At 38.3% G+C, this 24,240-nt stretch overlaps 1 protein-coding gene across 1 annotated transcript in view; it reads right to left on the bottom strand.

Annotated features, from left to right (window-relative positions):
• The window catches only part of LOC117421140 (guanine nucleotide exchange factor subunit RIC1-like), a 126,013-nt gene extending 106,594 nt beyond the window's left edge, over positions 1-19,419 (bottom strand). Inside the window, exon 1 of the mRNA XM_034035124.3 lies at positions 18,832-19,419. Coding sequence (XP_033891015.3) covers positions 18,832-18,972 — 141 coding nt within the window. The 5' untranslated portion in view covers positions 18,973-19,419. The remainder of the gene's footprint in view (positions 1-18,831) is intronic.
• Positions 19,420-24,240: the final 4,821 nt, after the last annotated feature.

Here is a 24,240-nt window from a genome sequence, read left to right as displayed (position 1 = left end):
AAATACAGTAGGCTACTATATTTTACCGGAGTTATGGCTGAGATAATATACATATGTATAAAACAAATTAATAAACAGGAGAGAACACCGTACCCTCAGTGGCTATCATAGTGTTACCGAGGTGCAGGGTCACTGCAGCTCGAGCACAGTAGAAAGGTGCATTATTTTATTTTTTTTATTTCCAACTGAACAATTAGCTAACGGTAATGTCTTTATAAAGTGTGCAATGCATCTGTACTATTTTAAATGTATACCCTGACGTTACTGTTGTTTTTATTAAGTCAGCAGAAAGCCGTGCTCATGTTTATATTCTGTGTACATGTTTAGGCCATCAAGTTTACTTGTACGGTACTACTGTATATTGATTGTATAATAATAATGCATTTGTTTTCAAGACGTAACACTTGCAGAGTTTAGTTACTGATAATGTGCAGTGGATACTGTGAGTGTGAGTGCACAGGGTAAAGAAAAAAATGAACTAATCCTTTTTTATACTTATGCGCTTTATAGATATTTTTTTGAGAATATTTAAAAATATAAAAGTAAACTGTAAAGTGTTTAGCATTTGAAGACTGGTAACAGGTGGGGCTAGGTTCTAGAAATGGCACAGGTGAGGAAAAATAAAAATAACACTACTACTACAAGTGCATAATAATTCCCACAGTCCATTTAGGATGCAGTGAATATTTTTAAAATGATGAGACATTGGTTGGATCAAAAACCCACACTGCGAGTCCCCAGGACTGATAAAGTCTGGGAAAATAATGCAAACGATGTGGTCAAACATAATTCCCTACATTTTATATAAGGAAACTATTATTAGCTTGTTATTGTTTGGTAGAAATATTAACAGAAATTAGGTTGTTAGCAAACTTTGGCATGGTTATATATGGTAAAAAAAACAAAACATGTTTTATTAGTGGCCCTCAGAAGTGATGTAGGATTTCTTTTCTGAACCGTACCACCTTAGAATTGTATCCGTACATTAATAGAATAGGTGTGTTTCCTATTCCTATACAGATGTTCAGAATGAGCTGGAGGGATTAGTGGCACATGTGTGCAGTCTATTGCTCCCAACATGTTGGGGAAACCAGACATGTCATAGAAATTTGTTTTCAAGGCTTTTAAGTACACCCTGCTTTTAGGGAAAAATAGGTATTTGGGTATTCGCCTAAAAAAATGCATTGAGCACAACTGACAACGCACAAGAAAAAGCAGACTTGGAAATGCCAGCAACAATTGCGACTGTTTGTTTAAAGCCTGCTTTCAAAAGTTCTTAAATTGATGCAATTGTAAGTGTCGCAATTGCCGGCAGCTGTAGCACATCTCATTATAATATTTGAACGCTCGTAGTTACATATTCATCTAAGGCTGAACCGCAAAGCAAAACTTCTGCCTCAAAGCACTCACTGAAAAGTCGCTAACAGCATTTCACCCTAGACTTCCAACTCGTTTGCAACTGGTTTGTGACTATTGCGACAGCTGCAACACTTCAGCACATCCACCCCATAAAGTCTAAATTGGAGAGTACATTACTCAATGACCCAAAAATTACCCAAAAACTTATATGGAGTGGCTGCCAAAAGAGACAAACCAAAATGACCTAAAATTAACTTGTTAAGGCTACAATGATGAAGCATATTTTTAAATAATGAAATCATGTTTTCACATTGTGGTTTAATGTTAACGCGTTTTGTCGACAAGCCTACAACCACCAGATTTAACAGGCGTTCAAGAATTGAATTAAACTGATAATGAAAACAAACACAAAATCTGGGGGACCCTATCCACACTTACACCACTTGATTGCCATTCACTTCATTCAGAATCATGTTTTTTCAACTGTGATGATCGCACATTAATTAGGTAGTGTGAATACAGTAGACTATAGTACATTGATCTTAGACACACATTCAAAAGTGAATATTGATAGTTATGTGCTTACCTTTGTTTTGTGCACACGTCACCTTTTCTTGGATGTAATGTTTAGTCTTTTACTTGCCATTTTATTATATATCGCCCTTGCATCCAAACAGCCCACTTTTCTTTCCTAAACTATGTAGTAAACTATACTTTTTTGACAGCGCGTTCTGTCCAGACCAGAGTGACGTGTGGAGCCCCTGCAAGAATGCATCCAGTTTGACAAGACAGACAAGAACTGATATATCACTATTGTAGGATAATTTGTTTCTAGATTTATTTTAAATAGCACTTTGAGATAGTAATTTTTTCCATATAGATTGTGTAATTTTAAGGTCATTATTATGGAGTGTATTAGTTAGACACGCAAATACATTTTATTTTTATTTTATTAGATGGTAGGTTTTTTTTTTTTTTTGTTACTCGCATACAAGCTAAAAAAAGTGATTCAATTTATTTGTAAACTACATACGTTTATGATTTTATTAGTTTTGTTTTGGTCCAGCTTTCACTCCCTCCCTCCTGTAAATGAACATGTCCAGCTGCTGTCCTCAAATGAAAAAAGTTACTTGTAGCCACTTACTTAACCTGTGGGTTCTCATAATCGCAAAAGTAAGAACATGAAAGTGTGCTTGTACTGGTTAAAATGTTTGCATAAATGTATTGGATTACAGCCAAATCATTTTTAAACATCGATATGAGGCTAGGAGTGTATGATAAAAGTTTGGTGAAGATTTATGTAAAATGAAGCCATTTACCATGTTCACCAAGTAGTGTCACAGGCAGAGACAGACAGACAGACAAAAACAATTAGGGAAAATTGTGATAGAGAAAGAGTGATGTGACATTGCCAGTGCAGGTATGTTTCAGTCAAAAAACAATGTTACAGTTGCCACTAGCAGTTCAAATTACCCTTCCTGTTAGGCATATCTGTCCTTACTGTAACAAACAAATATTTAAATGGAAACATACTACAGAACTATATTTACAATGATAACAACATGTTCTTTGATACCAGTATATCCCTCCGGAGCCATGCATCTGAAAAAGCTTCATGAAAACATGTGTAATTCTGTATGGTAATTGCAGTCATGTCCTCCAACTCCAAGATTGGTTTTAAACAACATGACATTAAAATTAAAACTACGTGCATTTATTTATTTATTTTTAAATCACTGGATGAAGGAGAATAAAATCCATACCTCTTTTTTCAGAGTTGATTTCTGATTCTTTTGAATCCCTTAGCAACAATTGCTAGAAGTAATGTTGAAATTACCTTACAACTATTTTATTTATTTTTATTATTATTATTTTTTTTAAACTATGTACGGCAGAGATAACTTGTGTTGGCCCCGCCCAGTCCTCCGTGGTTCTGAGGCTAAGATTGTGTTTATTTTGCAAGAGCAAAGGGACAACTTGTATGCAAAGATGGTAAACTATTTTTTGTAAAACTATCAGACTTATAAATATTCCCTTTAATTAAAGATATCCTGGAGGCCACAGGCTAATTAAGCAAAAATAAAGCCTGAAATAGCTTGAATTGCAGCTCTGGTGCTAACTCAAGGATGCAAGAGTTTGAATGTTTAAAACATCTTAAAACTATAAATAAATTACATTTTAAAGTGCACCGACATGTCCTGCAGATCAGTAGATGTGAAGTGCACTGTAGGCCTATCCATTTCATAGAACAATGTCATTGAGGCATTGCATCTCGAATAAAATGTACCTTCAGGGGTTAATGTTGAGAATCTCACAATTTCTTGCCAGGCTTGAGTATTCAAAGAGAACTGAAATAAAAAAACAAAAGCTTTCAAACTGGATGCTATTTTCTGTTTCCCACTGTGCTGTAATAATAAGTCATGTACTAATGTCAAAAACGATGCTGTTACCACACCCGTTTCACATTTTCCTTTAATGTTCCCTTACCGTCATACACTTCACTGTATGCAATCACGTTGACACTGGGTGCGTTGCCCTTTAAGTGAGCCAACTCAGAGCTGTTTATGTTTAGGACAGCTGAGGCATCGGTGAGCCTTGCCCCGATGTACGCCTCGGGGTCATCTCAAACCTACGCCAACTTATCAGTCATCCTAAAAGAAACAACTGTAAACAGAGCATTTGTGTGGTCGATCTTAAATCTTCCTGGATTATGCTTTCTTTTTTTCTTTCTTTTTTTATACCGTGGTACGCTAGAAAAGACATCACTCACTTTGAACAAATGGATATAGAATTGACAGCTGTGAATTAAAATAAATACTGTGCCAAGTATCCTTTTATCATTCCACAACTTACCAAAAAACAACCAACAGCAGGCCCTGGCTACCAATATGTTGTGCTACTCAAATTTCACTTATTTGACCAGCTGGCTTGGAGAGTCTGGAAGCACTCTGATGTCATGAAATCTGTTCCAAAACAAAATTAAAAAGGTGCAGTACTGAAACCACATTTTCTATGAAGCTGGATCTAGCGTGGAGGAGGTGCGGCCCAGACATGCAACCGAAATGTTAGCAAATGCATTAAAATTCGGGCTGAAAACGTAACACTGTTGATTATTGAGACGATCGCAAATGGCATGCAATTTCAATTGCGGAGGATACCGGATTCAATTTTAATGTCTTTTGTTGAGCCTGAGCCAGATTACAGAAGACTTCGCTGATCTTTTTTTTTTTTTTTTTTTGCTATTCTGGGACTGATACTCGAGCTATGCTAATATGTTTATACTTCCATTTTATATATTTTTTTTTTACTGCTGCCAGTCAGATAAGTACAAACTATTGCTATTATTAAATTATTATTTTGTTTGAATACAATATTTTAACTGAATATTGATTCTTTGAATTAACGTGATACTGTACTTGGAGTAAAGTCAGTTTGGTGTGAACATAACTAGTTGTTGTCTCTTTTATATACAGTAAGTAGGATAAACTAGTGATTTTGATTTTAGCACTGTTTGAATAATTAGACTGCATAACATTTCTGTAATAATGCAATTAATGTTGCCCTCTAATCAAAACATACCATTATCGTACCGCCGATGCTAATATTTTTTCATATTGCTTCACTGTTTTTATACATTTACTTATATATAGGGCTTAATTTAGTATTTTATTTAAGGGGCTCCCGAGTGGCGCATCCAGTAAAAGCACTCGCTAGAGTGCAGGATGCGCTCTATAGCCTGGACGTCGCGAGTTCGAGTCCAGGCTATTCCACAGCCGACAGTGGACGGGAGCTTCCAGGGGGCGGCGCTCAATTGGCCGAGCGTCGCCCGGGGGGAGGGAGGGTTAGGTCGGCCAGGGTGTCCTCGGCTCACTGCGCACCAGCGACCCCTGTAGTCTGGCCGGGTGCCTGCGGGCTTGCCTGTAAGCTGCCCAGAGCTGCGTTGTCCTCCGACGCTGTAGCTCTGAGGCGGCTGCACGGCGAGTTCGCAGTGTGTAAAGAAGCAGGCGGCTGACCGCACACGCTTCGGAGGACAGCGTGTGTTCACCTTCGTCCCTCCCGAGTCAGCGCAGGGGTGGTAGCGGTGAGCTGAGCCTAAAAAATAATTGGGCATTTCAAATTGGGGAGAAAATAATAATAATAAAAAAAAAAACGAATTGGCAACGACTAAATTAAAAAAAAAAAAAAAAAAAAAAAAAAGAATTTAATTTAGTATTTTATTTTATTTAATTTAGTTATTTTTTTCTGTCAAACAACTTAATGGGCTTTTAAAAGTACAAACATGCGTAAACGTACTCATTTGTACAATACATTTTTCACGTACAAACGAGATCACAACATTACTGTATTGTACACATAGTACTACAACAACGTATTATCAACATCCTTAAAAACAATAAACAAACTTGGTACACAGTACTTACAGTGCCTTGCATAAGTATTCACCCCCCTTGGACCTTTCCACATTTTGAAAAAAAAATTTTTTTTATTGTGACACAAAAGCTAATTAAAAAAAAAAAAATTTGTTGGTTGCATAAGTATTCACCCCCCTGAGTCAATACTTGGTAGAAGCACCTTTGGCAGCAATTACAGCTGTGAGTCTGTTGGGATAGGTCTCTACCAGCTTTGCACATCTGGATCCTGCAATTTTTGCCCATTCTTCTTGGCAAAATTGCTCAAGCTCTGTCAAGTTGGATGGGGACCGTTGGTGAACAGCAATTTTCAAGTCTTGCCACAGATTCTCAATCGGATTGAGGTCTGGGCTTTGACTGGGCCATTCTAAGACATTCAGGTTCTTGTTTTTAAACCACTCCAGTGTAGCTTTGGCTGTGTGTTCAGGGTCATTGTCCTGCCGGAAGGTGAACCTCCGCCCCAGTCCCAGGTCTCCTGCAGACTGAAACAGGTTTTCCTCTAGAATTTCCCTGTATTTGGCTCCATCCATCTTGCCCTCAATCCTGACCAATTTCCCAGTCCCTGCTGATGAAAAGCATCCCCATAACATGATGCTGCCACCACCATGCTTCACCGTGGGGATGGTGTTCTCAGGGTGATGAGCAGTGTTGGCTTTGTGCCACACATAGCGTTTTATGCGAAGGCCAAAATGTTCAATTTTGGTCTCATCAGACCAGAGAACCTTTTTCCACATGTTTGCAGTGTCTCCCACATGCCTTTTGGCAAAATCCAAACGAGATTTGATATGGGTTTGTGCCATATTCTTTCCATTTTTTAATAATGGATTTAACAGTGCTCTGGAGGATGTTCAAAGTTTGGGATATTTTCTTATAACCCAACCCTGATTGGTGCGTCTCCAGAACTTCATCCCGGACTTGTTTTCATAGCTCCTTGGTCTTCATGATGCTGTTTGTTTAGATATGCTCTCTAACAAACGCTGGGGCCTTCCAGAAACAGGTGTATTTAATCTGAGATCATGTGACACTTTAATTGCACACAGGTGGACTCCATTCAACTAATTATGTGACTTCTGAAGGCAATTGGTTGCACCAGAGCTTATTTAGGGGTGTCACAGCAAAGGGGGTGAATACTTATGGAATCAAGACTTTTGAGTTTTTTATTTGTAAATAATTTTGAAAAATATGTAGATTTTTTTCCCCACTTCGACATTATGGACTATTTTGTGTAGATCAGTGACAAAAAAATCCTAATTAAATCCATTTTAATTCCAGGTTGTAACACTACAAAATGTGGAAAAGTCCAAGGGGGGTGAATACTTATGCAAGGCACTGTACATTTAATGCATAATTTTAAAAGAAGTAGTAAATCACTCTCAATTTTGCGTGCAGCTTCGTAGACAATTTCAAAATGCGGGATACCTGTACCTGTTTAGCACTGGGTTCACGTAGTTCCTCCAGAATCCGGACTTTATCAGTATAGAAAGGTCAACATGTTTTGAAGCCATAATGACAGACGACAATCAGACTCAATAAATGTACAGCTGTATTATGAAAACTGATACATAAATAGACGCTGCCATGCGTGCATGCGATGTATTCGTGTGTGTGACGTAGCCATAGAAATTGTAAAAAAAAAAAAAAAAGTTGTCAAAGTGGCAGACAGTTACTAATGTCCGAAATCCATTAACATTAAAGTCTATGGGATGGGATTTGTTCCCGTGAAAATGTTGTCAATAACAGAAAGTTGTCGGGGGCTCCCGAGTGGCGCATCCAGTAAAGGCGCTCCTCGCAGGATGTGCCCTATAGCCTGGAGATCGCTGGTTCGAATCCAGGCTATGTCACAGCTGACCGTGACCGAGAGTTCCTAGGGGGCGGCGCACAATTGGCTGAGCGCTGCCCGGGTAGGGAGGGCTTAGGTCGGCAGGGGAATCCACGGCTCACCGCGCATCAGTGACCCCTGTGGCCAATAGGGCGCCTGTGGCTCTGCAGCGGAGCCGCCAGATCTGTGTTGTCCTCCGGCACTATAGGTCTGGTAGCATTGCTGTGGATCTGCAGTGCGAAAAATGACTGCTTGGAAGGAGCACGTTTCGGAGGACGCGTGTTTCAGCCTCCGTTTCCTGAGTCGGCGGAGGGGTTGCGAGCGGTGAGCTGGGGATACAGATAATAATTGGGCATGCTAAATTGGGGTGAAAACCGGGGTAAAAATAATTGGCGACGACTAAATTTAAAAAAAATAAATAAATAAAAAATAACAGAAAGTTATTTTAGACTTTAAATTTAAAAGTCCATTTCGTGGTTTCACAGAACAAAAAACGTAAATTAAACCAATTTTACTATTAATGCGTTTCTCAGTTGTGATTTAGATACACAAGTGGATTAACGGGTATCAATTGCATTTAAGGAGAGTAGAAAAGCCGATGTAAAATACCTATTTATAGTCAATTATAAATAGTAATTTATAGAAAGAGCCCTTGCAGCTAAGGCGCTTCCCCCAAGATGGCCAACTCTCTTTTTTCTCCTGCTGTGGAGACCGCACATCAAGGGGGATGCATACTACCCCCCCTTACACAGCGTCTTTTCAAAATGTTTTTATTTAAATGTTTAAACTATATATTTTTTAAAGTTTTAAAGTTTATTAAATTAAATGGAATCTAGCACCCCTATCCCCTTACTATAAGGTAGAAGTGCCTATTCTGTGTTGGTGCGTGTACTTTAGTGCTACAGGCAAACAGTGTGCTCCCCGCATGTCTCCTTCCAGGTCAGCCTGAAGCAGTTGGCAGATGTCAGCGATTGTTTGTCTGTAGAGGCGAAATTGCTGCATACATTGTGTGTCAGACATACTCAAAAATGACAGGTGACTTGTATATATTTGGGGACGTCTCATTTCTCTTTTTTCTCTCTCTTTTCTTTGCCTGCTTCCCTGGTAGTTTCAGCAGTATTTATAGTCGACCATGTAATTTGCACACAGTTTAGACCTGGTTTTCACATGTCTACTGTTAAGTTTTCAGGGCATTTTGTTAACGCACATCTATTTTTGTTTTTCACTGTTCTACATTTTTTGAATGCAACTGTTCATTTTAACCATTTTTTTTAACACAACAGTACTCACACATGTTTCGTCACCATCATAACTGTTGCATGAAACCGGAGTGTAATAATCCAGCACCTGTGCACTTAATCATTTGTATGTCAACTGACAAGTGTTCAGCTGATATCCCATCATGCCTTTCTTCTTAAAGGCGTACAGCCTCTACACATGAACCCCCAATATCTCACAAGCACCTGGGTACATAATGTTACTATATCACAACAAAAGGAATACGCTTTTTTTTTGGGGTGCATATGTACAGCTATTATGTACTATATATATCACCTTACAGTACAATAGTACGACAAAAAATGGTCTGAATGATAATACTTAAGTAGCCGGTGCAAGTATAGTATTAGGTGGTGGATTGCGCCGATCGACCGGCTTATTTTGACCCCCTGCATTCATTGTCACTATTTATGCTTTGAAAATAATTGCGTTTTTTTTAGCCGTCATTAACGTTTTAGCCTCTCGAAGCGCTTAACACAGAAAACCGCCCCTTCAACTCTCTGATTGGTTAAATGTTGTGTCAAGACGTAACACAGCTGTCATGTGGTCCCAAGATTTTTTTCACGCAGTAACGGTGTGCTAGAAGCAAAATCAATCCTTACTGTTAAAGGCACAGTAGCATCTGCAAGACGGGTGGATCAAGTTTTTTCTGAAAAGGCTGGCTGCAGGTTATGTTAATGCGGACTTGTACCTTACGGGCTGATCTACGCGGCTGATAGCGAGTTCTGTACGAAAGTGATGTGCATTTTTACAGAGGGAAATCAGCTGCAAGTCGACAGACACAAATATTCTTATGTTAACACTTTGCAAGAATGCTCTTAAAATGATATTGATTTAGGTTGCTATTTATGATAATAACTTGCGAAAGTTAGTAAACTGGGAGCGAAGGCTGTTGCCAGTTATTGCGTAAAATGCGTGCCTGGAGGGAACGCTGGTCCTAAGACATAAGATTTTGAGTTTCCATTTGATCACATAATACAGTGCTGTGACAGAGATCTCCCTCTTGACCTGTGAGGGCACTGTGTAACGGGAACAGAGTACCCTTAACTAAATGGCACAACAATTTATTCCGTAGGGTAGGTGGAAGTTGGTCATTTAGGAAAGGGGTGCAGCTACGGTATCCAAACTCAATGACCCAGACGGTAAACGGTGTGGCATCCGAGGATTGGAGGAGCGGATGCGCTCGTTAACCTAGGGGTCATGAGCGAGTATATAAATAGGGGACTTAGCATACGTGATCTGTTCCTTGGTAAATGGTTAGTGTTGAAAACCTACAAGGAGTCTGTGTGCTGTATCATAAACCGTGAGTTTTGTCTTGTGTTTGTTATTGTTTTGTTAACTGTTGTCTGTTTTTTAATAGACTACTAGTTGCACGATCCAGAGCTGTAGCGAAAGCCAGCATAAACCCAGACATCACTTTCACCCCTGCATTTCAAGGAGAACTGTATTACACCACTTAAGAACATCTAGTGCTCCGCCTGCACTAGAAGACTGGCTCTACCTCCATTACGCTCCCCTGCCTCCAGAGCCCGCTCCTTCTCCACCCTTGCTCCGCAGTGGTGGAATGACCTTCCTACAGATGTCATGACTGCCCAGTCCCTGACCACATTCCGGTGCCTCCTTAAGACTCACCTCTTCAAACAGCACCTGTAGAACTCCTCTGTTTGTATCCTGGGACACTATCACCCTTCATTTAAATGTACTTTATTTTGCTCTTATCTGCCCCCTATTTTACTGCATTTAATCCTGTACTTCAGAATACTGTAATCTGCCAAGTGTTTAACCTGTAGTATTTTGTATTTAGTCATATCCTGATGTAACTATCACTATTATCTGCTGTATTATTGAATTGTGGTTTGTCACACTTGTACTTTGCTTGAACAAAAGTTATTGTATTTCTTGCTAAGAAATAAATAATAATAATAATAATAATAATAATAACACCCTTGAAGACTTGAGCTGTGCGCCAGTAGTGACTACTGAATATCTGGAGTGACTAATGTTTTTAGAAAGTATTAGTCACTAGTGACTACAAAAATCTAGAACCCAGGAGAAACCATGCCTGTATTCACTTACCACTTTGCCACAAGTGCACAATAGCTCCTGTACTCTATGTCACTAAGTTTTGAATAGTGGGTAAGTAATGAGACTAGTAGAGGGTACACAAAGGAAAGTAAACGGAAAGCTTCTCTCACAATTTAAACAAAACACTGATCTTTCACTGTAACCAATCAAAAAGTAAGCATTTTTCAAATGGCAGCAACAGAATATGTTAATGACACGGACTAGTATATCCTCCTGGGTGTGTATACGCAGATTCCAATGGTTCCTACAGTACACAGACCTCAGTTTAGAGTTCACCTCTAAACTGAGGAACATTTCAAATGTAGTTATAATCCAAACCCACTGTAAACTGAGACTGTAGATGTGGTGCATTTTTGAGGAACATCCTGTGATTCTACCTCTGAAAACGTAGGATATCTGGGTTAAATTGTGAACCAGCAAACATGAAAATACCCTCAGCTTCAGGGAATCAGATAAGAAGCCACAGGTTTTTCTGCTTTGACTCCATTCCTTGGAATCCAGCCCATGCACCAGAGATGCCAATTTTTGAAAGGAGAAAATAGTAGCATGTGCCCCGAGTGAAGGGTGGTAGGGTGGTTAGATCCCAGAAATCAAGGGGTTGATAAGCTCTGACAAGACAGGGAAACTCATTTTTGCTGTTCAATCCACAATTTCAGGAATTAAAAAACACGCAAAACATAATAAACTCACAGTCCCAATAATTTTTTTTTTTATGTATTCTGGATTTAAATATTAGTAAGGAAGGGTTTATTAGGCTCTTATAACTGCTACCAAAATTGGAATTTAAATGTTAAACACCAACATTTTAGAAAGAAATAAACTATCAAAACACATCACATAAAAGATCGACCAGAATTATTTTTCCCCCCTTTTTTAATATTAATACGTCCCATATAAGAAAATATTATAGTACTTGTATAGTACATGACGTAAAGTTAAGCCTAAGTATATTGTTTAAAATCAATACTTAACTTCCCAATGTACGCAGTGCTTACACATATCATGTTTTACGCCTCATGCACAGTTCAGTTCCACTTACTGCTCAATGCAGAGCAGTTTCCTGCTTCACTGGGTTATGGATGATAACTAAGACGATAATTTTTCAATGCAATAAATTTATGGCTGCAAAAAAAATTAATCGGGATTATCGATATTATCGATTATTGTTCCAACCTTACTGCATATCTCAAAATAATGCAAAACAGATGGCCAATGGTGCTTAATGCAGCATGCAACATTTAGTACCTAAAGACAAATCAATGGAATAAAATGGTTAAATAATACTTTAGTGTGTTGTGTTTGCCAACGAGACTGACCATGGTCGGTATGTATAGGGTTTGTTGTATATTAATATAAAATAAACTTAATTATACTGCGTTTGTATTTTTAGCAGTATTACCAATAAATAGTATGTCTCTGTGAGCATATGTAAAAACACATTTTTTAATCCCACAATATCGCGATATGGAAATTATCGATATCGAACAATATCAATATCATATCAAAAGATAATGGTGCCCATCCCTCGTTGTAACCAACAATGAATTCTTTCAAATGAGTTCGACTCTTCTACACAAACACAAATTAACAGGGTCAATCTACTAAACTTTGCTAAAAAAGAAACATGCTGGTTAACAAGAGTAACAAACAATCTTTTAAAAATAATCACACAACAACAATTATGGAAAGCCAAAACATGCTAAACCACTATATAAATCTAGGCTCTTTAAATATTCACTAACATGGAGATACACTACCAGACAGCAAGCAAATGAATTTAAAAAGTATATTGAGGGCTGAGCTTGCAGTGCACTACAGAGGCAGATCAAGTCATGCATGCTTGGGCGTGTACTTTGGGCTTAACATTACCAAGAAAACAGTAACACCGACGATCACACTTCAGTAGTAATGCTGTTTGCATAACGTCTAAACATCAGATTTACATTATTATTCATTAATCAATGGTGTAAAAATTCAATTGTTGATGGTCTATCAAGAACGACGAGGAATGATAACACAACACTGAAAACTATTTCTATGTCTTTTAGTTGTTTATTGTTCTTGCTTAGTTTTGTCACTTTTTTTTTTTTTTTAAACTATTTCTGAATCAGGAAAAGTGGCATAGAGAACAGCAACCGGAAGCTTCTCTATTTATCACTGAAGTATCTCCATCACTGAAAACAAGTCACACAAATACTTTCTCTGCATATTTCTTGTGTCTCGTTGTAAGTTATTGATGCGAGTAGCAGTCATGACAGCGACCATGGTTAACAGGAAGTCTGTCCGGCAGTATTCATACAGACGCGATTACCAGTATCACTCAGACCAGTGGAGGCTCCTTAGAGGAGGCAGTGCCTCCTCAAAATGTCTTGTAACCATGTACTGTCCTGTAACACATGTAAGTCACCTTGGATAAAGGTGTCTGCCAAATAAATAAATAAATAAATAAATAAATAAATAATGTGAAAAGTGTTGTCAGTCAAAATACAATAAGATTCTACTGCTGCTGGGGGCTTAAGGGGAACACCAGCCACCACAGACTCAGCCACACCATATTTCTGACAAGCCAACTAGTTTTAGTGGGAGGAGTCCAACACTGCTTCCAATTTTATTAACTGATGTAAGCAATGTGCATGATGAACTTCATGCAGCAGTTTCTGAAGGACCCCTAAACTGGTTGCTAAGTTACACGGCCGTCAGTACTAAGAGCTTTAAGGAGCCAGTTTGAATGCCATATTACAACTGTCAACAGTGGAAAGGTTTATTTAGACTAATGAAAATTAACAGGAAAATATACCAGTGGCATAAAATGAACTCTTCATGAAAGTTTATAAAGTTTATAGCCTTCATTTATTTTGTTAAAATAAAAACAGTAGCTTAATAGCGCTGCTACAGTCAGATTGTAGCAGTTGGCATCTGTGATGCACAGCAGGGTGAGCCAATTTAGACATTGTACCATCAGTGCCAGGAGGGAAAAGACTACAGCATGCCAAACTGACCACTGTGAATAGCACAGCTAGGTCAACAAAGAGGTAAGCCAGGTTACTGCACCACGCACACCCACCAGGAGGAAAGAACAACAAAACAAACACAGTACTGTATTATGAAAAGGCACAGAAATCCTATCACACAGATTTAATATAAAACCAAATGTCCAATATTCATCAAACAGATACCCGATTGGCATGTTTTCTCATTTATTTATAATATATTTATGCAAGGTAAAACATTTTAATTAAATGTAAAGAATTAAGACCATGCTGTTATATGCTGCATACTGTTCATCTTAAAACTTAAGACTGTATCAGATGCACAAGCAAGTGTTGATTCTAGTCGTCGTTATAATATTTTATTCACATATACCACCTTAACACTAGCCACGGAAGTCATTTTGACGGTTTGAGGTTTTCAAATTTAAATTACTCTGCATGTCTGAAAGTTACAGGTTGTCCGTTTATGATTTTTCCTAAATACATGTATTAAATACCCTGACGGCGTTTATAATCCCACCCACCTAGAACCGTCAAAGCCGTCATTTTGACTACCTTTTACAATACATGCTTTTATTTTGAATATAACGTACAATATATATATATATATACACACACAGACACACGTTATCTATACTGGACCTGGCAACCATCAATTTCTTCGTTTTGTAAAAGGAATGCACCGGTGAAAATATCAGTAGTAGAGATTTAATCTTGAAGCTAGCCACAGCGCTTCACCAGAAACATTTCGATCAGAAAACTGCAAAGCAGCAGGCTGCAGCAGCTCAACCTGAATTCTGTGCTGTACTGAATGAACACATGTTACTTTTGTTTTTAAATTAAAAACTGCTTTAGTTTTTAGTGTTGTATGTACATATACCTGTTTACACACTATTTTCTTTAATGTTTATTTTATTATAGTTTTTCATTTTTTTGAAGTAGTGCTTTATATGTGGGAAGTTAGAAAATAAACCCTTTTACGTTTAATTGTTCGTTTAAATACAGCGTTTCGGCTGTGCAGATGTTAATATGACGTGCTTGAAAAAAAATTCTGATAGTTGTCTCATTTTCTCATATACATGTCATAATGACTGATGGTGGCAGTTTTAGGTATTTGTATAACCACGGTGGTTCTAGTGTTAACTTGTGGTCATTTTTGTGGCGCATATAGAATAATATTGCCTGGCATTAGGTTTGAGTATTCAAAATTTTTACGCTTCAGTACTAAATTACTCGAAATTCCCAACCCTACTTGCAACCAGACTCACTGAGGAGTCTGCATTATTCTTGAACTTCAGACCTGACTGCTCCAGTATATTATCATAGACAATGAGAATGAAAATAACTATGTGCACCAGTCTGCTGTGGCCAGCAAGCATTTATTAACTGTGCAGCAAGTGGGTACAAATGCCACACACCTGCACAGTTATTTCTGTAGGCAGAAAATTGATAAACTACGTAATCACTTCCTGTTATGCATACAAGTTTACAAAACTACAATGAAGACAGGTGCACTTTACAAAGGGGTTATGAGTTTCAGGAATGGTGGTATTAAGATCCTCCACAGTTATCAACAACAGTAATACCATCAATACTATCTTCCCCGATATTTTCTAGCTACAGTAACATGGACATGTTTTTGGAACATTGGGGTATGTGGGGGCACATCTTAGCCAGCAGGGCAACCATAATAAAATATAATAGTTTCTCAAGAGATAGAGGCTGCGTTTGCAAAGTCAAACTGAGCACACTGCTTCTCTCAGCTTTTCAAAGTGATCAGTCGTAGAGTCCAGTACAGAGAAACAATCTGAACATGCAAATTGCAGCCCAGTTCAGTTTGAGATTAGATTTACTGTATAGAAATCCAATGAAAGCTGACAGCGAAGGAGTTAAGTGTCCCGGGAACTGAAAATGAATGCATGTCTTAATTTACAACACAGTTACATGCAACTCTCATTTTACCATATAATGACAAATTTATGCAAAAAAAAAAAAAAAACCACAACTGTACTGACAGCTCAATGGAATGTGATGTATATAAATGACCCTTTATTTCATTCCTACTGTCCTGTCTTGTGTGTGTGCCCATCAGCATATAGAAAGGCAGGCTTGCCAAATATTTTTCTGGTGCTCATAAAAGCTAATGAGTTTGATTTTGGCTGGGAACTGCACTCAGCACACATTCATGAATTGTTTGCAATGTAGGCTTCCTGCAGACTTTGCTGCTGGCTTGCTGTGACAGACACAGCCTCACTGTCAAGCAGTGATTTACTGAATGCTCTGAATCATTTTTAATTAAAACTGTTACAGCACAAAGCCAAGTTCATACACCAGCAATGAGTCCCAAATGACCAAGCAACTATTTACATGGTCAAAAAACTTAAATATTTTACACTTAAGAGTGTGTCAAAACATGTCATACAAAAATTATATAGCGCCATATTCAAGACCATGTCTGGTTTAAACTGGATTTTCCCACCCTAGAACTCTTCACAGATCTGGAAAGTTGAAAAAAGTTAAGTTGGCAGCTGTTTGTCCTAGGCTAGTACTATATATTTACATTAGAGTCTGCAGAAATAGCCAGATGCTGAATCTGAGAATTGCTTACTGACACCCTGGAGCAGAAAGGTCTTCTTAATATCAGCATTTTCACATCAAAGTAGTATTTTAGATAAAACATTCTGCATGCAGGCTAAGTTAAGTCAATGTGCTTCTGACTACCTCTCGCAGGGTAAAGACACTCAGTGCTACTCAGTAGGCCTACATAGCAATACTGGTAAAGGGGTTGGTAACTGGTATAAAAAAAGGACTCCTTCTGTACATAACGACAATATGTCATGTAATCTATGTTACGGATTCCCCTGTTGGTGAGGTTCTCTGTAACCACACCTACAGAAAAGCCTGGCTTTCTTACGCAGTGGTTAATATGTGTGCTTGCAGCGTGCGTGGTCGCCAGTTCAAAGCCCAGTCTCCGCCCTGTTACACAACCACAGATGTGCAAGGTTTCTAGTTGACACTATTGATTCTACTTATGTAATGCTTGTGGTCTGTAGTGTTTCAGTATCTGATTTATTTTTTGTGGCAGTTGCAAACACTGTTATATTGTATACCCCCTTTTAAAATGCCCATACCATGAGAGGCCCTGATTTTAGTGGTATCAGCCTGGACACAGATTCAGGAAACCAAATGCATGCTGTTGCAATGAACTGGTATCTCAGCCATTTTAATTTATGGAAATGCAAGGGCTAAAAGCGAACTGCAAACGTCTTAATATTCAACTGAAGCGCAAGCTCTGTAGTCAAGAGGCAAGTGCGGGTCTCCTGAGTCAGTATTATTAACTAATCACCCTCTAGAAGGAGATTTGTTACATACAACCCCCCCCCCCCACCACCAGGCCACCACTGTGATGAACTGGCATCTCAGCCCATTGAATTGAAAGGAAAGGGCTGGATGCAAACCATATGGTTAAACGTGTATATCTAATCATTCAACTAAGGAGCTAGCTCTAGTCGAGAGGTAACAACGGGGCTTATTGACTCAACCACTAGGAGAAGATTCATTACACTGTACAATCAAAAGAGTTTATATTCAGATCATAACAACTCAATCTCACTTACATAATTGCTAGGCAACTGTACTACAGCACCTGTTCTATAGTATAGCCTTATCCGCTGCGGCACTCTCTTCATAGAAAGTAGACCCGACAGCCAGTACTGCTTATACTCTCAAAGGTAGTTTTAGCTGTGGAAGACAAGCTTCCTCAACCCCATGAAAACTGATTACTAGTACTGCAACACTCTGTGGGTCTACCACACATACAATCTGGTTTTGTTGACTGCAAAATGAAAATTGCTTTTTCATATTTGAATACTTAAATTATTTCACTCTTTGAAAAGAAAACCTGCTCTGGCTTATTACTGCCTACAAAAAACAGTCTGTAATAGCTGTCAATTTGTCAATTCTCTGTGTTGGCTAATATTGCTTATATTTTGAGAAACAGTGCAAGGCAACAATGTGCTAGTACAGTAGCATATTTGTTAAGTTATATATCCTATCAGGGATCAGATAGGAGGTGGTACAGTAATGCATGTCCTCGCCCACACCATATCACAGGGCAAAGCTGTGGGGAAAAAATCAGTAATATGGAGGGGGGTTATAAAACACAAACACACTAAATACTAAAGGAGTAGCCTACAATTTGTAAGACAAACTATACATTAGAATAAACTGGATTTGTTTAACCAGTTTACATCCTCATTTAACAAGCCTCAGGAGCTATGAGTTTTCACACTTTGAAAAGACCACAAAGGATCTGTTCACCAACCGAACTATACAGGATGTGGTCCAGTTTTATGATGTTCTGGAATCCAAAGCATCTTCCTTGTGTAAATATCTAGTAGTACTACTGAAAAACTCCACGTCACATTTGTACAGATTTAGACAGTATCAAAACACAGGTACTACCATCACCGCATATTGTATGCAATACATTCATATATAAAAAAGTTTAAACTCCACCCATCCACCCTCCCAAATTAAACACAAGGTCAATCATTCATATTTTAATAACCAGGACTTTGGCTGTGACAACCCGGCATTCATTGTGAGGAAAAATTCTGGCAGAAACTTAACCTATCGGTTTTATTAACATGTCGCACATGCCATCTGTATGTTCTGGTAACTTTGAAAGCTGTCACTGAAGTTCTTGCTATTACGAAATTACCGACTGTCTCTTTAAACGTAGTTACCTACACTTAGTGAAGTGGGTGACGCGTCAATCAAAGTGCACAACTTAGTCTCACACCCCAAATCCTCCAAAATACAATTAAAATACAAGTAAGCATGTTTTTTTGTTTGTTTAATTACACATACAGTACCGCAATGCACTTACCCGGCTGTACCAGATGCTGATCTGAGTTTGTGACAACACTGCAAAGAAAACTCTATGGGAGTCCGGCTGGATGTGAAACGGTTTCTCTTCACTTTTCAAAGGACACATTAGCCTCCTGGGCCAACCAGTTAAAAAATACATGATGGTATAGATCCCCTGAATAAGTCTGTTTTTAAAATATGTTTAACTCTCCAGATCCAACAAGCGTGATCCAACCCAGCAATTCAGTGTGTAGTCCCCTTTGTGTGTTGTTTCCAATCCAGCAGCACCAGCACACTAAACATGAAAAGCTTCTCTCGCCTTCAAATCCACTACACACACAGCACGCGAGGCTTCGTTTATGGGCTTTCAGCAGTCAAGCCCCTGTCACTATTGAAACGCATTCCTGTACACAAACGATGTGTTCTCCTTGCTGCAGTTGTTGTTATTTTGGTTAAATGGGCATCTCACATTCTTCAGCAAGCTTCTCACCGCCGCCATCTTCAGCCTTTCTGCAGAGCGTTAATCTGATTGGATAACTCCGAGGGACTCTCTCCGCCCCTAGCGAAGGATCACGACGTAACAGGAAATTACGACATGGTCGTATCAGTGTTGCTGAAACCTAAGGATTAATACTTGCTGATGTAAACAAAAACACGACACTGCGATCTTAGCGCCATCTGGTGGTGTGTATCACCCAGCTTTTTTAAATAACAAATGGAATTCTTCAGGGAGCACCCTATTTTATTTTCAGCAATAAAGGAAACATGCATTTCATCCAGTCTAGTACAAATCCACGTGGATTGCTGTTCAATTTTACAATAAAATATAATGTGTTAATTGGTGTCTATTGATTACATTCTCTAATAGTTTAATATCCCATGCAATGTACTGTACTTCTATTTTAGAAAATTGACCTGCCCTTGTTGACAGCCCAGTTTGTTTACATTTCTATAAAGCTGTAGGAATTGTATTTAAAACATGCTTTTCACTACAACAAACATGTTAGCTAATTTTAGTACTTGATGCAACTATCTCTGTTATACAGTTGCATAACATAAACAATATTTATACAATAGGAAAAGCTAATTTAATCCCAGTTGTTTAAAAAAATCAGCGTGATAAAAGATTAAACAAATTACTTGGATGTAACGGAGCCAACGAGAGAACCGGAGCCAACCAGTGATACTGAGGAAGGGAAAAGAGAGGGATTCTTTATTCCACTGATAGCACAGTAATCATCTCCTAGCTGTTTGGATTGTAATAGTTTGTCTAGTCAAGTCCCCTCTACAAAAGTAAGTTACAAACCAGTGCACAGACATTTGGAGGGTCCTCATAATCTTTAGGTTATGCTGATCTATAGTGTAAAGAAGTACACAGTATGATTAAATGCACAGTAGGATTAACAAATATTTTTAAAATGCATAGGCGGTTAATAGTCAAAGAGGTGGACAGACATGATCAGTACATTTTGAACAAGGACCCTAAAAAAGAATCAGCTGTAAAGGGCGACATTCAATAAGGCACAATTCACATACATGTTTCCAGAGGGGAGGGGAAGTTATGCACATTAGGGATACAGTTTAAAGCCACTATAGAGTAAGTGAGTGGTTCCTAGTGGACAAATGTACTCTATGAGTGATGTGACATGAAGACATGCTCCACGGACAGACCAGATCTGCGCCCCATCCCAGGCACAGGAAATCAAATCATGCTCAACAAGTATGGTCATACAGAATACATACTCAATTAGGAGAAATAATTCAGTACAGGAGACTCCCTCCTTGCAACCACATCTATATAAAGACCATCTCACCCTTAAGATCACTTTCTGACAAACCCATTCAATTTGAAAACAGTTTTGGAATTGGATGTCTCCCTCTAGTAGAACCAGTTCTCTATTGTGCTCAGTCCTTTTGGTGATTGTAATAGAGGAACTCCACTGTTTAAAGTTCCATCTCCATTTGTATAATTTGAGACAGATAGAATCACTTTAGACAGAACAGATTAAATCCGCCAACATTAAACCTTTTGATTTTAGCATGTTAATTAGTAATTAGGTTCTTTTTTTATTATTTGTTTATTTAGCAGACACCTTTATCCAAGGTGACTTACAGAGACTAGGGTGTGTGAACTATGCATCACCTGCAGAGTCACTTACAATTACGTCTCACCCGAAAGACGGCACAAGGAGGTTAAGTGACTTGCTCAGGGTCACACAATGAGTCAGTGACTGAGGTGGGATTTGAACCAGGGACCTCCTGGATACAAGCCCTTTTCTTTAACCGCTAGACCACACAGCCTCCTCTTCATTTGAATAATATTATTCAAACTGACGGAGTGGTTTTATTTTTGCCATTCCTTCTTTCTGCACATCTTGGTGTATCTAATCTAGCAGTAAATTGTGTTCTCAGTTTACTGGTATTGTGCTGCTTTAGTTATCTACATCATTGTGGGTGCAGCTGCTGATGCTTGTGCAGTGCTGTGCCACAAGTTGCATAAAACTAAAAAACACAAGTTCTTGGTAAGAATACTGAAACCTGCATACCTTAAAACTGGGAAGATCAAGGGCAGGTGGAAATCCTATCAAAAGTAACAGGGCAGAGACTTGGCCTAACATACACCATGTATCCCCCAGCAAAACTCTTAACCACTATAATAAACAGCCAGGATAGGAAGTTTTAAATATTTTTTCTCCCCAATTTAATATGTCCCTCACTGCAACAACACTGAAGGTCAGTGAACTGAAGGTCAGTGGGCATTCTCCAATCCCTTCGCTATACCAGCCCTGCAGTTGTCACTAGAATGACTCTTGAACAATTTTATGTAAGATGATGTAATTGTGTTTTTCCCCTGTTGTGTGCACAGTAAGTAAAGTAAAATCAAGACCAATTCATTACTTTACAATATATTCAAGTTATCTAATATTCTGTCTACTAAAACAGGACTGTCTATAATGTTATATAGAAAAATACCATTGGGAAACCATTATGCTATCACTGTTATACTAAAGAAACCCAAGCAGAACCATATCAAACCACATCATTACCAGTAATGGCAATACAATATTTTATGTAAAAATTTGTATACATTTATAGTTCATTAAATAATCTCATCTCCTGCCATGGCTGTAAATTCAAAATTACAGCTAACAGGAACATGAAACAGTAGATCACTTTGACATGTATCCCTTTTAAGACACTGACTGATTATAATAATCTCTGTAGTTTATGGTATAGTATTTCCAGAACAAGTTTGATAATAATAGATTAAGTGCTTCTTTATAAAATGTAGTTTGGTGTATGGAGAGAGACAGACAGGCAAACAGGTTGCCTCCATAGCCCTCTAGATTCTGATACTCTTAATCACTCTTAATCCTTTTTTATTATAATAGATAAGTGATTCCCCAAATACGTATTCTGGTAAAGTATGGGGTAGAATAGCTGAAGGGAGATATACTTGTCCCTGTATTGCTAGGAGCGTATACCCCATGTACCACTGCAGGTGCAGTGGAGACAGAGAGATGTAGTTAAGTAGTTCAGAGGGACACTGCAACAACTCCCCATAGCAACTCACTATGGAAATTACGTGACTGTGTGAGGATAGTAGCCTAGCCATTACCAAAAGGGGTGCTATCTCATATATATATATATATATACACACACACACACACCATTCAAACAGATAGCGGGTCAGACAGACAAACAGCATACCTACACCCCAAATGATGCTACACTCAATAATGCAAAAGTTTGCCTAGGGGTGTGCACCCCAATGGGGAATAATAATTTCTGAGCCTTTAACTTTATATTTCCAATAATACAAATCTATGTAATACAAAAGCAAACAATGTTGAGCTCTTGCATTTTCAACAGCAGAGTCGAAGTACTTCTACCTCACCACATGGCTGTGCTCTAACATTAACATACTGAAGGTCAAAGCTGTATGCAGCAACAGGAAAGCCCTTTAATTTGTTTTATATATAACAAGTATTTTGATGCTTTGGATATTTTATTATGTTCAGAAGTAAATGAAAAGTGATTTGGAGGTACAAATTATTTCAGGCAAACTGGGGAGCCCTGCTCCCTTCTGAGGACCTTTTTTGATTATAAACCCTGTTGCGGTCCTTTTGTGCTAAACTCTAATCTGGCTGCACAATGTAAACTATGTGTGAGATTTTTTTAAAAAAGCTCCACTATAAAATGTCCAAATCAAGACACAAAGCCAGCCTGAAGTAATTTATTTTTTACTTTCATTTAAGGGTAGATCTGGCCACCAGTCACATGGGGACTTCTCTCTTACACTGGCATGGATGCAGTCAGTGCTTGGATATTCTTTGTCCAGAGCTTATTACTTGGTGTCTTTGTAGTAGTTAAATCCTATTTAGCACAATAAAACATGCAAATATTCAGTTTAATTACAACTATGTTAGAGTTAGCTTCAAATATTTCTTTTTTTTTTTTTAAATTTATGTATTTCTTTTTTGACCACATTACTATGATGTCTGCAGTAATCCCCGAGTGGTTCAGGGGCACACATTTCTATGATGTCTGCAATATTCCAGAGTGGTTCAGGGGACCACATTTTCTCTACCATTCCCTCCATTCAATATTTAGATCTCAAATGTGCAGTTTTGAAAGAAACATATGTTTTTAGCAAACCTGTATTTTCATTTTAAAACATGAGATCTGGTACAACATTAGGTAAATATACCTCTGTTTGCAAACCACGCTTTTAGACTGTCTTGCATCTCATGGGTCTTTTCACCTGGAGGGTGAAATTGTTCCCACACCTTCGATGTCTTCTTTCCTCTCAATAACTAATAAGCTGCTCCCCCTACTAACTGATGTTTTCAGACAGTAACATGCTTTGATCCAGAAGACACTGCTGGGGTGAAATTACCAAGAAAGACAAACAAACTGGGAACCTAGTGTAGTACTCAGTGTCTGTTTTTAAATGGAAATACACGGTTGATATAACATGTTTCTTTAAAAACTGCACATTTATGTAATTATTTTGTTAGCTGCAATTACTTTCAGGTACTTGGGCTATGAGTTCAGGAGATGCTTTTCTGATTTAGTTGCCTGTCATAGACATATGTCATGTAGGCTAGATAAGCTGAAGCGTCATTATATTGGTAAGTAACAAAGGTTTCAGCTAGTGTCTTTTTTAGTGTGCTGAAGTAATGTTTGTTAACTTGACTTTCTCATGAGTGCTTCTTGTTGCTATTTTGTCTTTTAATAAGTCTGTGTTAAGGTGAACCAGTAATTGCAATAAGAAGCACTCCTAATGATTGCAAGCAGCATTACAAGTAAAGGGACAGAAAAAAATAAGAAAGTCATTTGAAGACTTTGGCTGACTGTTTTTGTGGACTTGGTTTCAAGCATTATTTCCTCATTGTACAAAAACAAATTGGTACACCAAAGTTGA

Source organism: Acipenser ruthenus, chromosome 1 (genome assembly GCF_902713425.1).
Source record: "Acipenser ruthenus chromosome 1, fAciRut3.2 maternal haplotype, whole genome shotgun sequence".
In the NCBI taxonomy this organism is placed as follows: domain Eukaryota; kingdom Metazoa; phylum Chordata; class Actinopteri; order Acipenseriformes; family Acipenseridae; genus Acipenser; species Acipenser ruthenus.
Note: the sequence above shows the minus strand (reverse complement) of the source record. Positions and strands in the feature narration are given on the sequence as shown.